At 38.4% G+C, this 17,386-nt stretch overlaps 2 protein-coding genes across 2 annotated transcripts in view; one reads left to right on the top strand and one right to left on the bottom strand.

Annotated features, from left to right (window-relative positions):
- LOC110859357 (protein phosphatase 1 regulatory subunit 14C) overlaps nt 1-8,795 on the bottom strand; it is a 19,902-nt gene extending 11,107 nt beyond the window's left edge. Inside the window, exons 1-2 of the mRNA XM_035859436.1 lie at nt 8,641-8,795; nt 7,650-7,754 (exon numbers count right to left, since the gene is read on the bottom strand). Coding sequence (XP_035715329.1) covers nt 7,650-7,727 — 78 coding nt within the window. The 5' untranslated portion in view covers nt 7,728-7,754; nt 8,641-8,795. The remainder of the gene's footprint in view (nt 1-7,649; nt 7,755-8,640) is intronic.
- LOC110859377 overlaps nt 1-17,386 on the top strand; it is a 19,542-nt gene extending 2,156 nt beyond the window's left edge. The window contains exons 2-8 of the mRNA XM_022108325.2: nt 681-895; nt 2,166-2,320; nt 13,749-13,883; nt 15,803-16,061; nt 16,139-16,248; nt 16,322-16,891; nt 16,971-17,386. Coding sequence (XP_021964017.1) covers nt 681-895; nt 2,166-2,320; nt 13,749-13,883; nt 15,803-16,061; nt 16,139-16,248; nt 16,322-16,891; nt 16,971-17,158 — 1,632 coding nt within the window. The 3' untranslated portion in view covers nt 17,159-17,386. The remainder of the gene's footprint in view (nt 1-680; nt 896-2,165; nt 2,321-13,748; nt 13,884-15,802; nt 16,062-16,138; nt 16,249-16,321; nt 16,892-16,970) is intronic.

Here is a 17,386-nt window from a genome sequence, read left to right as displayed (position 1 = left end):
GTAAAAAAAAGTTACCAATAATGTGATAAAGATTTTCCTCATTGAAAATATACACTTTTATTTTTAACCGTTGAACAATAAACAAGTGGTTTTTGGCTCTGTTGCAATAGACTCGTTGCATTCTAAATTTGAAATTGCGAAGGATTTTATTTGCTCACTTTTACAAATTCCTCAACAGCATCTAAATCGTGATTACAGCACGAGGCGAGGTACTATCTAAAAATGTTCATGCATATGTAGGATTTTGGCTACCGAGACCAATTCTATGCATTTGTCACGCTTGGTGTAAACAATATGTGAATAAGTTAAAGGCTCCTTTGTGGAAAGTTCACTAGGAATAAAAGTTCAATCTCCATGCACAAATTGCAAACCAACAGAGTCGCCGGCTCGAAAAAAACATGGTGCATACAGTTTGGGGCTGTCTGTCCTTTGTAAGGCTGATTAATTAATGCGCAATTTTATGCAACTATTCTACGTTGCAGGAATTAGTTAAGATGAAGAATTTGTAAAAAATAAAACAAAAAAGTATTATACCAAGTATTTAGTAAGGTTGATGGATGTTTTGAGTGATAAGTTTAATCACATGTCCGCATATAATGACCAACATTGGAATAACTGTGTGACATTTTATGCATAAGCTTCCCAGATTAAAATAAAGAACATAATCTCTTGGTTTTCAGAGCTCTGGAAGCTGTTACATGTTCGACTGTGGGCCGCCGGAAGACTTTCGTTGCAAATTTACTTCCCAGATCCAATATATGAGTGGAATTCTGAGAAGAAAGGAAATTCAGACGTCCTCCAACGTACAAAGTGATAATAATCCGCCGCATTCTTCCAACGCAGGTTCAAACGGAAGGGGAAATAACCAACACGAAACAGAGCTAAATCAACTCAGGTATGCACAAGCTTATCAACCATTACATAATTACTTGGGGGATGTGCAGATGCATTAGACTCTGAGTCTCTAAGATGCAGTGATTTATTTCGAAGTCCGTGTTTCGTGTTGTGAACCCAAGTAAAAGTTGTCATTTATCTTTTCGACCCTTGTCGTATTATCAGGAATATGTCAAAAATGGTCAAGAGCACTCTGACCAACCAAACAGCATCTGACAGAATGTAACTTCTGACATGAAAGTAATCTCATCTCCTCAAACTCATTCGTCACCTCGGCTGTACGTCTTCTCTATTTTGATATCAGCTTTTTTACTCTTTCTTGACTTTTCTACTAAAACTAGCAATGATTCGAGCATATTTGGCTGATCCTGAGAGCATAAATTGATTTTACATGCTCATTTTGGTATTTTCTTGATATTGAAAAGGGAGGATAATGTTCAGCCAGATAAAATTGGGACGCATGTGGCACGATATTCTCAGCCCCCATCCATAATCAGGAGGGGAAAAATTACCATGATGATAATGTGATATTGCAAGCCTGTCATTACTACGGAATTTGAAATATGATCCATCATAATGGTAATGAAATGAGACTCATCGTAGCATCGCATCCGCCCAACGTATATACGCCAATCCTAAAACAAATTTACAAAAAATCCTCCTCACAAATTCCAAATTGATGTATCCGTGTTGAGCAAGTTGTAGTAACAACGCTACAAAATGCATATTATAAAAATGAATCGTGAATCGTGATGATTAGAAATTTGTTATTTGCGACACTTTCTAAAGGCACGGCTGGAGTTTAACGCCATAAGGAGAAAGACTCACAACAACAAGAACTCAGTGGGTGAGAAACTTGTTCCGTGGTCTTGTTGTTGGGGGAGCCAAGGCTGCCTGTTCTCTGATATTATTGCTAAATGTGACCAAGATCAGCCAGCTTTCCTGATTTCGTATGCAAGTGGTGTTCACAGAAAGGTAACTTGAACCCAAAAATGGTGCATAATACTCAAAACATGTCATAATGTGGAGCAAGGCAGGCGAATTCCGTAAATTCTATTGTTGCGAGTATTTATCTGTAACTGACACGATTAAGTGGGATGATGTGCACTTCTTGTAGGAAGGAGCAGAAGAAGTAAAACAATGCCCACTGATTTTATGGCATGGGCTTACGTAACGCATAATAAAATAAATTTGCATAAATCGTAAATGAACGCAACCTTATCGGGCAGTCGTACCGTTGTAAAACATGCAAACTTTCCATTATTTGGCAGGAGCCGTGGGGACGAGTTGTTGGAAAAGGGGATGAGCAAAGGCAACCTGACTCCGATTGTCAGCAGCAGAAGTGAGGGGAACAATGTTGGGGGTGGAGCCCTGCCACCCACGTCAGCATCGGCCATCGTCCCTTTGCTAGGCCCACTCGACGGCGGTAAGAGTCACAATTTTCTAATTAATACAGTTTTGCTGTGGGTTTGTACTAATTAAAAATATTTGGACACTCTTGTAATAATTGCGAATTTTTCACGATTTGCGATTTTATTTCCCCCCCCCCTTTCTCATTATGTAGAAAATCAACGTTTGTAAAATTACTGAATAAATCAAAAGTCGTGTCATCTCATGTAGATTTATATTCGAAAATAACCCAGATTATGTTCCTTTGGAAGAAAGAGGGGAGGATAATAACTTGCAGATTTGCATTATATTTATATGGTTATTTTATTGCTAATCTATTGCAAAAATTGAGCGTACAGCGTTAAAGTTGATATGGCTGAATCATTGCCAAATATTGGAAGTTTCCCTTGAACAAATGCAATGGAAGAGATTGGAATAATTAATGAAAGTGGAAGGCGAAAAATTGTTTTGTCACTTGACTGATTTTTTCTCACACAGATCAAAATTGTTTAAAATGAAACCACGTAATTTCATCACGTTAAAACTTTCCCATGAATGAATAATATGCAAGGCTGATTCCAGTCAGACGGCTAAAACCCTTCTGCATATTTTATAAAATGGATGGGTTGCGAACATTTTGATTCTTGGGTGGATTGGCCAAACGTGTAAATTTCATTTTTATGTCGCCCATAATTTTTCCTACACCCGTAAGTAGGCTTTTCAGTCAAAATGGTATCGTTTTCAGCATTTAACAAAGTACTTTAATATGCCAGCCATAGTAGACAAACTGTGAGGAAGATTGTCGACCCACTTCCTCCTCCTCCTACTTTTAAATATTAGTGCTTTCTATTTTGCTTGTTGACGAATTATTCGTACAAGGAGTCGAGAAGAGTGTTGCTTTGTTTCTCCCGTTTCTTGCTTTGATCAGAGTTCGGTGTCATTGTTGTGTCTCTTTTAGCAAGTTATGTTACCAGAAAAAAGTAGAAACTGTTGCTTTGTCTTCATCTTCTTTTCATGAACATGAGAAACTTGTACGTGCTGCTGCTTCTTCGCTCTGTTCACATCTTTTATCAATTAGCAATTCATTATCGCGTCACTTGTTCAGTTTCATTGGTTTAGGTAATCGAAAAGAATGCAATTTCGAGACACTCGTACTCTGATCGTCGTTTCATTGCAAACTGACGACTTGTGCAGGTAATCAAGGAATTACAGAAATTTGCAGATTTTAAATACAAATAAGTTTCTCGCAAATAGTAAAAAACATTTAGTAACAGATTTATCACTCTGCTTGTGTGTAACACATGTACTAATTATCAATTTTACATTTTAATAAGTACATCTTTCAGGCAAGTTTACGACTTCATCAACAAATCATAAAGGGAAACTTGTCATCGTAAAATCTGCCATCATTTTTTGATAACGATAATTAAACCTGTGTAGCGATTATCGACATTTGAGATTTCTCAATTCTTTAATTTTGCACTTCTCAGTCGTCGTGGGGGTGGTGTCTTCGTGACGGTCCTGGGGATATTTTTCCTATGCTTTCTTTGTGAATTAGTACATATCTTCAAGTCGTACAGTGTATCAGACTCAATTGTCGGAGTTATTATTATGATGGTTGAATGTGTAATCATCATTGGTCTCTAATGCATCTAGCACAGCCAGTGGTCACGATGCACCTGTCTGTGCCTCTTATCCTGATTGTGACACGATTCGACTTTACATTGGCACCACTCATTGCAAAATTCACTGATGAAGTGAACCACTGAAAGTCGCAAAAAATGGCATCGAAGCCTTTTATTCAGGAGAGATATTCATATGGAACATCTCTCTCTCTCTATTTATCGTATCGTGAATTCATCGTCTGTCATGAATTTGCACTTAACCTGCGTCCACCACCCCCTGCTTGGCCCCATCCATAATTATGAGGCTCTCTTAATACTGATTTCACCATGTGACCAGACCAAACAACGGCTCAATCACGCACAACATATCGCAAGACACGATTAATTCGATGTTGCGAATTGTAAATGACACATCTTTAGCATTTTCATTCCTTCGATACGCATTTTCTATACGTTGTGCTGATCATATTGGGAGGCTGTGATAAACAACATCACCAAATTATTATTAGTAGTAATAGTATTTTCGATCAATTTTGTACTGCACAAACTTTTAAAGAGAATGTAAGCATGTAACTGATGTATGTACGATAAATCGTCATTATTAAACTGTCATCAACATACGCATTTGTTATTCCTATACATAAGCATAAGTATGCACAGATGGTGCAATGCTTATCAAAATAAGTACGTACTTTGCGTAGAAATCAAGCAACAAGTATGTAGCGTTGTGGTCAATCATACATATCATGAGGAAGCTTTTAGTTGGGAAAAGGTTACAATTCCCTTCAACATACATACACATTGCTTTACATGAGTTGGCTAAAGTTCTGACGATGAAAAGATTCCCGTGGTTAGATATACTTATTGTTGGATACATAATTACACGTCGTCTCCACAAGGAGGTGAAAGCTCCAAGTATCATTACGAATAAATCCGACCATTCAGAAAGTTTTAAGACCTCCCCAAGTAGCACTTTTCATTCAGGCGTTGAAAAGTAATGTGACTGATATGTAGCATCTGAATCTCAGTCTAATATGCAGACTTTATTCCAATTCTCAGCTTCATAAACCCCAAAGTTTTTGTTCCACGAATTATTTCTCATTTTACTTCATTACGCCGGTCAATAGCTGGGTGAATGATACTGTGTACTCGTACATTACTTATTTAAAATGAATGCAGACAGTTTTTTCAGAGATGCCACTATAATAATCTTCCCTTTCTTCGCAGTGCATGGTATGCAAGGGATGAATGCAGGCTTTGATTTGTGGATAGCTGTTGATAGCGTGACGGCTGTATGAATTTGACACGAAGCCGATTTTGAGAGACGACTAGTGATGAACTGATTATACTCTTGCAGCAAGAATAAGAAGCGAGGAATAATAATCCCTTTCTGCAGAATGAAATGTGGGCAACTCATCATAATTATGTCGAGTAATAATGATTGATCGTGATTTCCTGATTGATGGGATTTTCTGCAGTTACGGTCCTTGTATAAAAATCTGACCAGCAGCCGTAGAATAGAAAATAGAAATGTTATGTACGTACGTTCAGATCGTTTCATAATTTGAAACGCATGATAATAATTGCATTTGTTTGCACTTTGCACGTCTAAGCATTTCGCAAACAATCTGCAGTGCAATTCTGATGAAGTGTGGAACTAAAGGCAATTTTATCAAGTCATCAAATGCCAAAGTCGCTTTTCAAGTCCTGAGTGGACCGCCGTGTTTCGGAATGGGAACGGAAGAAAAGCGTTCCCATTTTTGCCCAGTTTCATTTCATTTCCTAACAATTTGGGCCAGATTAATTAAAACAGGCTTAAGACAAGAGTGTAATGTTCCAAAAGAGCTACTTTTAATTCTCTCTGTAGAGCTGGGCAGTAAGAATGCTCTCTTTTTGCGAGGCCAATTCAATTGTTTCCCATTTCCTTGCACTTTATGGAAGGTGTACGTACGTACTTCCTCCTGTGTCAGGTGCTATGATAATTAAGTCGCAATGAAAATGCAATTGGGATGGAGATGTCTCTCTTTGAAAGCTCACAATTTGTTTCCGTGACGAGCACACACACCAGAAGAACAATGAACTATGGCTAACAATCCTGCGTGACATAACACGAGTTCCACATGTGTGGGAACATCCATCTCAATTGCCATATTATACACAAGTAAATCAAGCAGTCATAATGAGAACTATTGAGAATCATGGATGGATGCGTGTGGCTGCCATTTCCTTTAAGACTTTCAGCATTTTCAGAATAAATATCGTGGTTTCTTGTGATGAAGGGTGTTGACCCAACTGAATCGGTGTAAAGCAGATCAATTGTCCCACGATTGAAAGTGGACAAAAAGTTGGCGTCCTTCAAAAATAATACAATCGTGCGGGTGTCGAAATAAAGAATAATTTGTACGGATTGGCTCTTCTCTTGTTGAAATTTAATATGTACGATTTCACAGACTTTTACGCACAATTGTATGAGATTTACCGACCAATTTGAGAACCTTGATTAGCTAAGTGTTACACCTTGCGGTCGTTTCATCTGGGTCAAAAATAAATGTCCCATTATATCACCATTATCATTTGCTTGTTGTCGTCTGCCATTTCTTGCTGCGCTGTGGTTGCAGCAACAGTAATGATTATTGGATGACAACAAACGCCTTGGATTAATTTCATTTGATGAGTTTGACAGGGATATGTAAAGGGACGAGTTGAGGGAACAAGTGTTTGTACATTGAGGACATGTGTACATTTGCAGATTAGTCAGTCAGCGTGGATCGAATTACGCTTTTCTTTATCGTAATCATGTTTACAAACTTCTCAACCTGCCACGGGAAATGAGACATAAATCTCGAGGAAATCTAATAAACGTGTATCTCGAAGGATGTGCAAGGGCTTTGAGTACTGCTGCGAATTTGATATGAAAAATTTAGTATGTAGTTCTTGTCCCTGTCATAAATCGATTTGGGTTGGCATCATCCTGCGAGCAACAAAAGATTTGTGATATTCTTGTACTATCACGAATTCTCACTGAATGAAAGCCACATTTTCAGAAGGCTAGCAATAAGTTAACCTAAATGCAGTATCTTTCGTATGCAGATTGCTGCATGGACTTGTTACACATTTTGCTATTGTGCAACACATCGATTTCACCACTAATTTGATAAACAAAGGAAGCAGAACGAGATGATTAGAAAGATGTGTACGCTATTAATACAAATTATGACATTTTCTACCTGGTGGCAGATTTATAGGTGTCGATTGAAAGCATATAATTCGTACCCTGTTGCGTATACTTGCGAATCAAGAGGAAACTGGTAATCCAAGTGGACTGATTACAACGATTTCACACAACTTCAAGAGTGGAATAAAAATTAGTAATTTGGTTATTCCCATAAATTGAAACAACATTTTGCATATTGCATGAAATCCCGTTATTTGTAAAATTGCAATTTGTAAAAGTTGGTGCACGGTTAATTAATTGGCGAATTTGAGAATAATCAATTCAAAGCTCGCTTCTTTTGATCCCCGTCAGCAAAAGGGTTACAATGGTCTCTCGCTGGGCGAGGAGAGTAATTAACACCAACAACTTTATGCAGCATACTACAGATATGTTGCGATGCAGAATATGAAAACGAAAATGAGATTATGGGTCAATATGTACATATATGCTCACAATTCACCCGATGAACGAATATTAATTGGCTCTTTTGGGTATAAAATGGTTTAAAATGGCTAAAATGGTATTACCTTGGGTTTGCACGGGGCCACGATGGAGAATCCACTATCCATTCCAAATAATGGTGCTCGTCTTAGCTTTGAAGCCATTATAGCGGATTATAGCAGAAGAACTCACTTTAACAACAAAATATACATTTTACAATCTTGTGCACAATTACGAAATGATTAAATGAGGATGATTATAAATCAATTAGCACCGCAGGCAGCGACACGGACTGAACAAGTCTCGTCAAACTCGCTTAATAATGCTCATTAATACAAATATAATGTGTTGCAGATGCTTGAATGAGCTCATTACAAAGACATAAAGCCTTGTCCATAGGTATCTCGTCAGATCAAATCATCGACACCCCATGAAAAACTCATACCGTGAGCTGAGGAGACTTATCATCCTCTGTTATTGCCATTATGCACAAATGTATGCCGTGTTCTTATCTAGAGGAATGTTGTCGAGATTGCCATCCTGCCACCTCGTAATTATTCATCTACATGCATACATCCCATAAATAATCTTTCAAATGGAATGGAATTTTTTGACAAACAATGCATAATCCAAGCTATCAGTCACCAGTTGAGAGTGGAAGTATGCAGATTAAATTTAAACTGGTTGTAAATGTTAATCGGCTAAATCAACTTTTAATAATAAATTCCTATAATCTGTCAGCTCGTAGTTTTAAAAAAAAAGATAGCATGCAGAGCCTGATAGACGGACAATGATAATCTCCTCTCCACTAAATCGTACATATTCCGCATTTAGTTACACATGTATCTGATCATTGCTAAAAACATTGGACTCTTTTACCCCTGTTAATTGGTGGCGAACCGTTTATACCGTTTTCCAAGAATTGAATCAACTGAAATCTAAATACTACGCCACGCACAATAGCTCAACTTGATCCACTCGACATGTGCAATGAAATAAATACTAATAATAACTCTCATGAAACACGAATAGATTCAAAGCAACTAAAAATAATTCCCTTATCGTCTTTGCACTTACAAATCACAAAAAATGATGGAAAAATAGGAAACCAAACACAAATGGATTGGTACGACTCGATCCACGCACAAAATACTGCTCGCGACCACTTTACGAGGAAAGGTAACAACGTTGGCGCACAGAGAGTGGGAACTGAACTACTCTCCTCTTGATGCACGTTATTGGGCAAAGCATAGTACCCCTCGCACAATGTACTTACAACTCAGGTGACTTTTCCTACAACGGCACAATGGGCTTCATCGAGGTACACATTTCACTATACGTAAAACCACTTCAGCTTAGGAGACATCACAGTCCCAGCTCAACTGTAAATTCTCAAAGGCATTTATTATTACATTATTCTGCCCTTATCACACACACACTTTTGTGATGGTCGACGAATCTCATCTTCTCGTTTCGAATATTTCAATGAGCACATCCGCAGCGCAGACAAGCAGATTTGGTTACAAGGCAGTAGGCACTGCTGCTGCAAACAATTCGACATGGTGAAAGAAATGACTTACCGTTCTCTGCTCACTCTTTTTTTAAATTCTCGACTCATTGAGTGTTCTTTTTTATGTTGCATAGAAGAGGAGCTGTAATTGGGTGTGGTGCTTACACATGACGTATTTATGCAATTATTCATAGCATAATCTGTGTGCGTGGCACTTTTGTGGTGATCTAAAAATTACGTGTAATGGTCAATCTCATAAATATTGGTATTTGACGCATGAGAGGGGCTACTCACTTACTTATTATGCACATTGATTTACTAGCAAATGTGTGTTTACTTACTATGATTCAGGTTATGCAGATATGTGAATGAGCTCTCTGTTGGAGTGCAGAGTCCCAAACAAGATCAGGTTGATTAATTGCAAATAATTAGTCATTGCCCATACTACAAATTGTCGTGCGTAAATATAGCGACAAATTTAGATCAAATCACTCAGAAACAACGCATTAGAGGTAGCTCATTTAGCCATGGAATATGCTATGTACGGATTTGGTTAAATATTTACGCATGTTTGGTGACAGGAGTGCATAAGTTCTAATATTAGAGATGTTTAATTAATCTGGTCTGGTGGTACCCGTTTAGATATAGAAGAGATGATTATTTTGAATACTGGCCCCACTCAGATCACGTATAACGACTTTTTGTTGTGATTCTGACAGAACAAATTAATTTTAACATTGACCTGTCCGTCCAAGTTCTGCATGGCACACACATCAACGCATCCCAGTAATTCCACTATTTGAGTACATTTTGGCAGAGATTTGTGCAGCACCAAAAAGTACTTTGAATTTGGCTATAAACAACGCAAAGCATACTTGAGTTGAAAAACCAAGTGCTGCATAAGTACGTACGTAAATATGCATAAAAATGGTTTTGCAGGAAATAAGTCATATTAAAGAGCGGACATTTAATATAATTAAGATTTGAGAAATTATCAGATTCTTATCTGCTTTTGGTCTATAGCACTTCCTCTCATTCTTCTGAAATGAAATGTTAATTTTGACGACTTTGTGCGAATTAAGAAATGCAATTAAAAAAGTTTTGCATATGTATATTTTCCAATTTTTGAAGAAATTTGCCTGACAAGAATTTCAGTTTCTTCATATTTTCATGTTTCACTCACTAACTTTGAACAAAGTTGTGCATATGCTTTTGAACGTGCTGCATTGTGATTAAAGGATGAAAATGGCGCAATCAATTGACGGGATATTCACCCAGTCATGAAGTGCTCATAAAATTGGGCAAACAAAAGAAGAGTAAAAATGAACGTAGCGAACCAACGAAACTGCCACATCTCTGTTGACTGAACAGGAAATTGCTTTCTGCTTTTGTGACTTTTTAAGCCTTGACTTTGAATTTTTGTTTTTAATTTGCAGAGAAGCCTGTAAACGAACGACGACGCTGGTCGTGGTGAAACATAAAATTTTATCTCTATTAACTTTATATCCTTGGTTTTGGGTTGTGCAGCCTCCCTCGCTCAACTCCGTTAGGAAAATTATGTGCTTCTTAGTTGATGTTGACAGTGATGATTTATCGTTTATCATCATTTCGTAAAAGAAAAAAAAACAACTTCCAAAGTTGTCTTGGAGGGAGACGAGTTTTCCATTCCTAGTATCATCTAGTGTGCTCATGATAGCGAGAGGATTTACTTATTAGGCACCATCAACTTTTTGCTTTTAAAAAACGCAGCCCAACTTTGATCATGAAGAATGAATACATATGTACACCAAGACATGACATGAATCGTCGTGAGGAGTAAAAAAGAAAAGTAGGTAACCCAAAAACATCCAATAGCTTGCCCTCCTGCCTGGACCACAGACACGGTCGCATCCTAAACATTGCATACATGTTTGCAGACCCAATTTCTCAATATGTCGAAGATCGATACCAAAATTACACGTAGCATTTTGTAATGTTTGGTTGTAAATATGTGGATACAAATAGTGTGGGATCGCAGTCTACAATTCTACTGATGGAAGGAGCATATTAAATAAAAACTTGGAATTTCGTGATTCATAAGACAATAGATCACCAGTTTCAAAGACAAAAAGTACTTGCACCTCGAGATTTGCATTATTCTCGCTCTTCCTTGCGGGACAGGTTTTGTATTCAATCTCACTCATCCAAAACCAGGATTCCCGTTATGTGCAAAATTAATAACAAAACAGATTCGGCATTTCGTCTTTGTCATCTCCCTCTTGGTTCCATTCTCTTCAAAATTGCAAGGATTCTGAGACGACGGTACTGTCGTCTCAGTATTCAATTGCATTCAATTGGCATGTACAATGTCCACCGTTTATTTGAAGCGACGACGACGACGGCTACTGCAGTAGTTTTACTGTCGGCGACTTTGACTCGAGTAGGTTGACAGTTGACGGTGACGACGCTAATGATGACATTGCTGCGATTCTGTTAAAGATTATAAATTACCTGAGAAAGGTACATGCGTCATGTAATAAATGTGTTGAAAAGGGTTGTCATTTGTTCACGTAATTGCATTTATTTATTACAACCCGAACAATAAAACTGTATGTATGCATGCGTAACTTAATCCATATAGTTGTCGTTCTCGTCAAAGTCAGTTTTATGCAAAAGTTTTTAAAATTCTAGAAATATTACTCGCAAATCTCACCTTTCCGGATATGTCAATCAAACTTTCACATTTCAATTTGAGTCATTCTAGATAATTGCGATTTTAGTTCAAATCATGTGTAATCAGCCACACAGCTATTCAGTATCGTAATCATGATGAGTGTACATATGCACTACTCTTAGGTCAGCTTATTGCATTGACTTTACATCGGAACTTTAATGACTTTCTGTATCCGATTAATCACTTATCCACTCTGTCAGTGGGAGTAACTCATACCAATCTCTGCAACCGACCGACCGACATCGCGTCGGATGAGACCTTAATGAGTTTTCAAAAGTGAATTAACCTCGTCCACCTCTCTCATTTTTTGGCTGAATGTGAGCTCTACGTCTTTCACATGGGATACTGATTTCCTCATTATTATGATACGTTATTGATTTATGTTGTAATCTAAACTTGATTAATTTTTTATAGGTGGGTGAAATTGCTAAAATTTCGAACATTAAGTCCATTTATAGGTTAGGTTAGTCGACGAAGTGCACCTGTGACCTTTGTCTCTCTACAAGACCAAGCAATACTTGGCTATTCTGTATACGACATGCGATGATGATGCGTTGTTCCTTTCGTCTTTCGCCGACGCCACTTGAATAATTCTAATAATTTAGCAACTAAATATCGATCGTCAATCTGATTTGGGTGGTGTTATCAGTAGATTGATCACAAACAAGGCAATACTTGCAAATACCAATTACAATTCAGATTAAAAAAGACAACGAAAGTTTGCATAGTGAGTCAATAACTGACTGAGATTGCATATCTTTGGCCATCGTATAGTCACCCCGGAATAAGAAAGCAGCCCCCGCAATAAATACTGCCTGACATGACATGCTACTTGACTAATAATGGTAGTGAAACACAATTAATATTTAAATGATGAGACTCTCGACAGGTAAGTATGTATGTTGTGCAGGTAATTTGTGTGCCAGCCATAAACATACCGCGAAGCAGAAGCAGAGGGGGTTGACAAGCATGCAGCAATTAAAACTACTATTTCTACTTTATGCATTTCATTTTATTTAATGAATGCCTTGCACATTAGAGAGCTGATTTATTGATCGTACCAATTAATTATTCGTTAATTTGACATGACCTTCAAATTCAAGAGACTGAAAGAATTTGACTCGATGGCGGTGTGGTTGACCTATAATTCTTCTAAAATGAGGTTCATTTGGTCATGGTCTTGTTTAAGACATGCAGCAGTTTTCGGTTGATTGACGAACAACAGTGTAAATATATTTGCTCATTGTTCAGAAAAGGCTTGATCGTGTATTAGAGGTTATAGAGCTAAAAGTACATATGTAGCTGGTGACGTTGCTTATTTATTTACGACTTGTACGCGATTATGTGTATGCAACTACTAAGGACATGTGCATGTGAGTCATTGTCATTGTAAAAACAATCGTTATTAACTGTCGAGTAAAACAGTGAACTAACACTAATTGTTTTAACGTGATCGCGATCTCATTTTGTTTTACTGTGTTAATTACATGTCGTGTCATTTTCAAGCTCGTTTTGTTGAGAACAGTTATTTCGGAAGCCATTTATATATCTCGGGTAAATGTAGAACAAAATGATGATGAACCATGTAGCTCTATTAATCCACTAACTACATACGCACATACATACATACGTGCTTTTCTTGCTGTTATTGTGGAAAAATTTCCCATTCGATTCAATTACTCGGTAATAATATTAATAATATTACGACAATGACGACATTAGTCGTGATAAGTGTAGCACACGATGATGTGTTATTACTTATTGGTCAATTATAACGGATAATCTGACTCTAAACAATTGAGACAATGTCCGTCAACTCTGCGTTATGACGTCATCATGATAATTTTATGAGTCCCCTGCAAACAACTTATTTCTAAATTTTAGCTTTAATTAGCCTAATTAAAAAAATAAGAATACAGTTTTCATGATTTAATAAAGCCATTATTTTTTGCATTCTTTCAGTTTCACGCAGATGCAGTCGATGGCAGTTTGAGTGCAAGTCTTCTGGAGAATGCATCGCAATTTACAACGCCTGCGATGGCATCCCCAATTGTGAGGACGGTTCTGACGAGAGCCCAGAACTTCATTGTCCTTCAGGTACACCTGCAGCTATTTGGCTACCCCAAATAATAATCATAATTGGTGGCAAGTTTTTTATCATTTCTCTGACTCTACAACCTTCTCGCCTCGTCGTTCATGTCCTTTCAACACATTTGTGACACGGTTGATATCATAAACCTCATGTAAAAGGCATAATATACTCACAAGTATTTATCTACGCATGTCGTCAACTTCCCTGAAATTGAAGGTTGCACTTATGCAATTGTTGCTTCACTTTGCATATGTGCCTACATTTGAAATGCAACGGTCCGGTCGAAAGAAATTAGAAAGGACCGTTGTGCAGAATGGTGATGAGGTCCCGTTGCTACCGTTCTATGCATTTGCATTCATACGTATATGTGTGCATACTGCTTCATTCGGTGAAAATGGCGAGGGCAAATAATGACTTTTTTCGGCTGAAATTGTATTCCTTCACAGTTTCATCCTTTTTCATAAGAACTCGACAATAAAAGACTTGTGAAGCATGTGCAAGAAATTCACAGTTGACAAGTAATGCTGAACGGATGATAAAAGATCACAAAACAACTGTGGCACAATCAGTCGGATATTGTGTCCCACCTTACAACACAATGGCTGCAAATGGACACGTGGTTTCTTTCATACGTTGTTGACGTCGCACAAGGAGATGATGTGCTTTTATGCGAATAAAGAAATTATTCAGCTCATCTGCCATCATTATTCGTGTGCTCAATGACATTTGAAATCAAGTCATTATCCTTTCCAAGATTCAGGATGATTAGTACCGTTGTTTGAAGTGTTTCTGGTCAATGTGCAATCACATCACGTCATTAATGACGCCATCATCCAGATTGTTTGTTGCATTGCATGAGCTGATTCTTAAGACTTGAACATGAGGAGAGGAGAATACGAACAGTTTTTTTGTTTTGGAATGTGAATGTCACATGAAAAATATATGTATTCGAAATTGGGCTTTGTTGTTGGATTTGGAAATGAAAGCATTCCCTCCTCCTCGTATTCCTACAAAGGAGAGACCGAGAGAGAGAGAGAGGTACTGAACACTGGGAGCAATAGATAACTAACACCAAGTCGTCAACAAAGGTGCAAATTTTGGATGAATGATTCTGCAATTTTGATTTGGAGAGTGTCTTAAAGGTAGCAAAGCCTTCATTTGATTTCTCTTTCTGAATCACCATTATTGCTCTGATTTTATCAAATTGTCACAGCTCAGCCGTCGTATTTAAATGTCTTGCTATTTCTGCACTTTCGTCTCTCTCAACCGTCACAACAGCGAGCAACTGAAATGCAAATGCATCCCTGATTCGATTATTTGTTTGATCCAAAGAACTTTTCAGAGCGTGTCAATTGAACGCAACATCACACGTACGTACGCCACTCCGCCAACGACGCCATCAAGAACAAAGACATTGTCCTCAGCGGCTGTGTAAAAAGTAGCAGCCGTCCAATATCAATTAGAGATGTGTAGCAGGAGAACCCGTGGGGTTCATGTAACAAATAAGTACGCTCTATGAGGCAACAATAAGGATGCGAGTACAGTAGGAAACGCGTTGCAACTTGATCTCCATCTTATTCATCTACAGCTCAGCAACAGCAGCAGTGATTTGGATTCTTGTTGGGCTTTACAAATTGTGCTGATTTATGGTGAATAGCGTCGTGATATTCTTGGTCAATAAGCCTTGGCTTGACTTTTCCGCAAAGCTGAGCATCTTTCGCTTCCATAAATAATCTTGCGTCACGTAATTATTTGTCACTTTAGATATTATCATGAGATTTTGTTACTAAACCGGATCTTCAAATTAGTTCAAATTGTCAAAACGTTAGAAAGTCGCTTAGTGTTTTGATGTATGGTTTAAAATGCATACAAAAATACCAATTGTTCTCTTATTAAATGGAGGAAAAATGCTACACTTTTGCAGTGATTGGACAAGCACCTCCCTCGACACATGTACATCCCTCAAACTCACAATCCGATCCCGCTTCCGGAGGCAACAACCCCGCAGGGCACAAAACCACTGGCAACGAAGTCAACCCGGGACAGAGAATGGGACAAAGTAGCAGTGGCAGTGGGAGCCCTTTGGGGAAGGGAAACAGCGACCACATCTTCAACCACAAGGGCGGAGGTGTCATGGATCAAAATTACGGGGGCCAGTTGCAGCAGCAGCAAAAGCATTTAAAGTATTCATATACAAATCCAATAATTTGACATAGGTGTGAAATATGTGAAAAATGTTGGTAATGCTGTTTTTGCACAGTCCATTTATGAAGCAAGGGTACGACTATCCAAATGGGGATCAGTTGCAGAACTCTGGTTACGTGGGGCAAAACTATCTTCCGAATTCTCCGCTTTCCAATACTGCCTATGGTACTTTTACTTTTATGCAGATAAGCACAATATTCAGTGAAGCGTGGTACTTAATCGTCATATTGGGTTTTAGGTGGTGCTAGTGGGCCAGGGTCCTACAACCCTTACAACAACGCCGGTTACCAAAACCAAGCCATGAATCTCCCACAATTTAACGGACAACAACCCAACCTGAACTTAAATAACTTCCAAGTTCCCCCCATCTTGCAGCAACAGCAACAGCAGCAGCAGCAGACCTACTACGGTCCACCCAACAGCAATGTCGCCCTCAACCAAGCATCCCAGCAAAACCCACTCTTCAACCCAAGTGCAAGTAACAACAACGCCATGTTGAGTGCCGTTGGTGTGAAACCAGGGGAAATCGAAAGTGCAAATTCACAGAGATTATTGCAACCAAAATCAGACACCACAACGGTACCAAAATTAGACTCGCAGTCAAAATCTAACGCTGTGACAAGTTCGCCTTCGATTCAAAATGCAAACTCAAATGGAGACAAGTCAAGAAAGGAAGGAGTGAAAATAATATCGACCCAAATTCATGGTGGTGCTGAGTTGGAGGCCGAGAATAAGTTGGAAGACGAAATTTTAAAAAACCTTAAAAATCAGCCTTACGACGAGGCTGCAACCGCAGCAGTTCACTTAGGTAGCTCTTCTTACTTTGTTAGTACTATTGGAATCCTTAAAGTATTTTTTATTTGATGGCCAAGTTGTGCTTATTTCAGATTCGGACGAGTTGTCCCCCCACAAGGCAGGTCCAGGTGCGGTCTTTCTCTTTATTGTGGGACTGGGCATGAGCGTCGTGCTGGCAGTGATAGTGGGGTGTCGACTGCGACGTTTAGGGGCGGGTGCAAGAAGGCTGAGGAAAAACAGACTCGACCCTGATTACTTGGTCGACGGCATGTACCTCTAGTAAACCTTGGAGGAGAAACTCTGTAAGAGAACGTGGCGGATGATCCGATGAGAAATTTAAGAGCAAACAGCTCCAGTTTGACATCAACTCTTCCATAATTATAATTTGTACTAAATGCATGCAGACATGAAGGAAATGGTGTAGTACCGTTCATACATATAGTCAGACGATGTTGATATTTGACGTGTTTAAATCTGTATTCGAATAAAACTAATAATATGTCTGCAA

This window comes from Folsomia candida, unplaced genomic scaffold, assembly GCF_002217175.1.
Source record: "Folsomia candida strain VU population unplaced genomic scaffold, ASM221717v1 Fcan01_Sc025, whole genome shotgun sequence".
NCBI lineage: Eukaryota > Metazoa > Arthropoda > Collembola > Entomobryomorpha > Isotomidae > Folsomia > Folsomia candida.
This window is presented reverse-complemented; position numbering and strand designations above follow the sequence as displayed.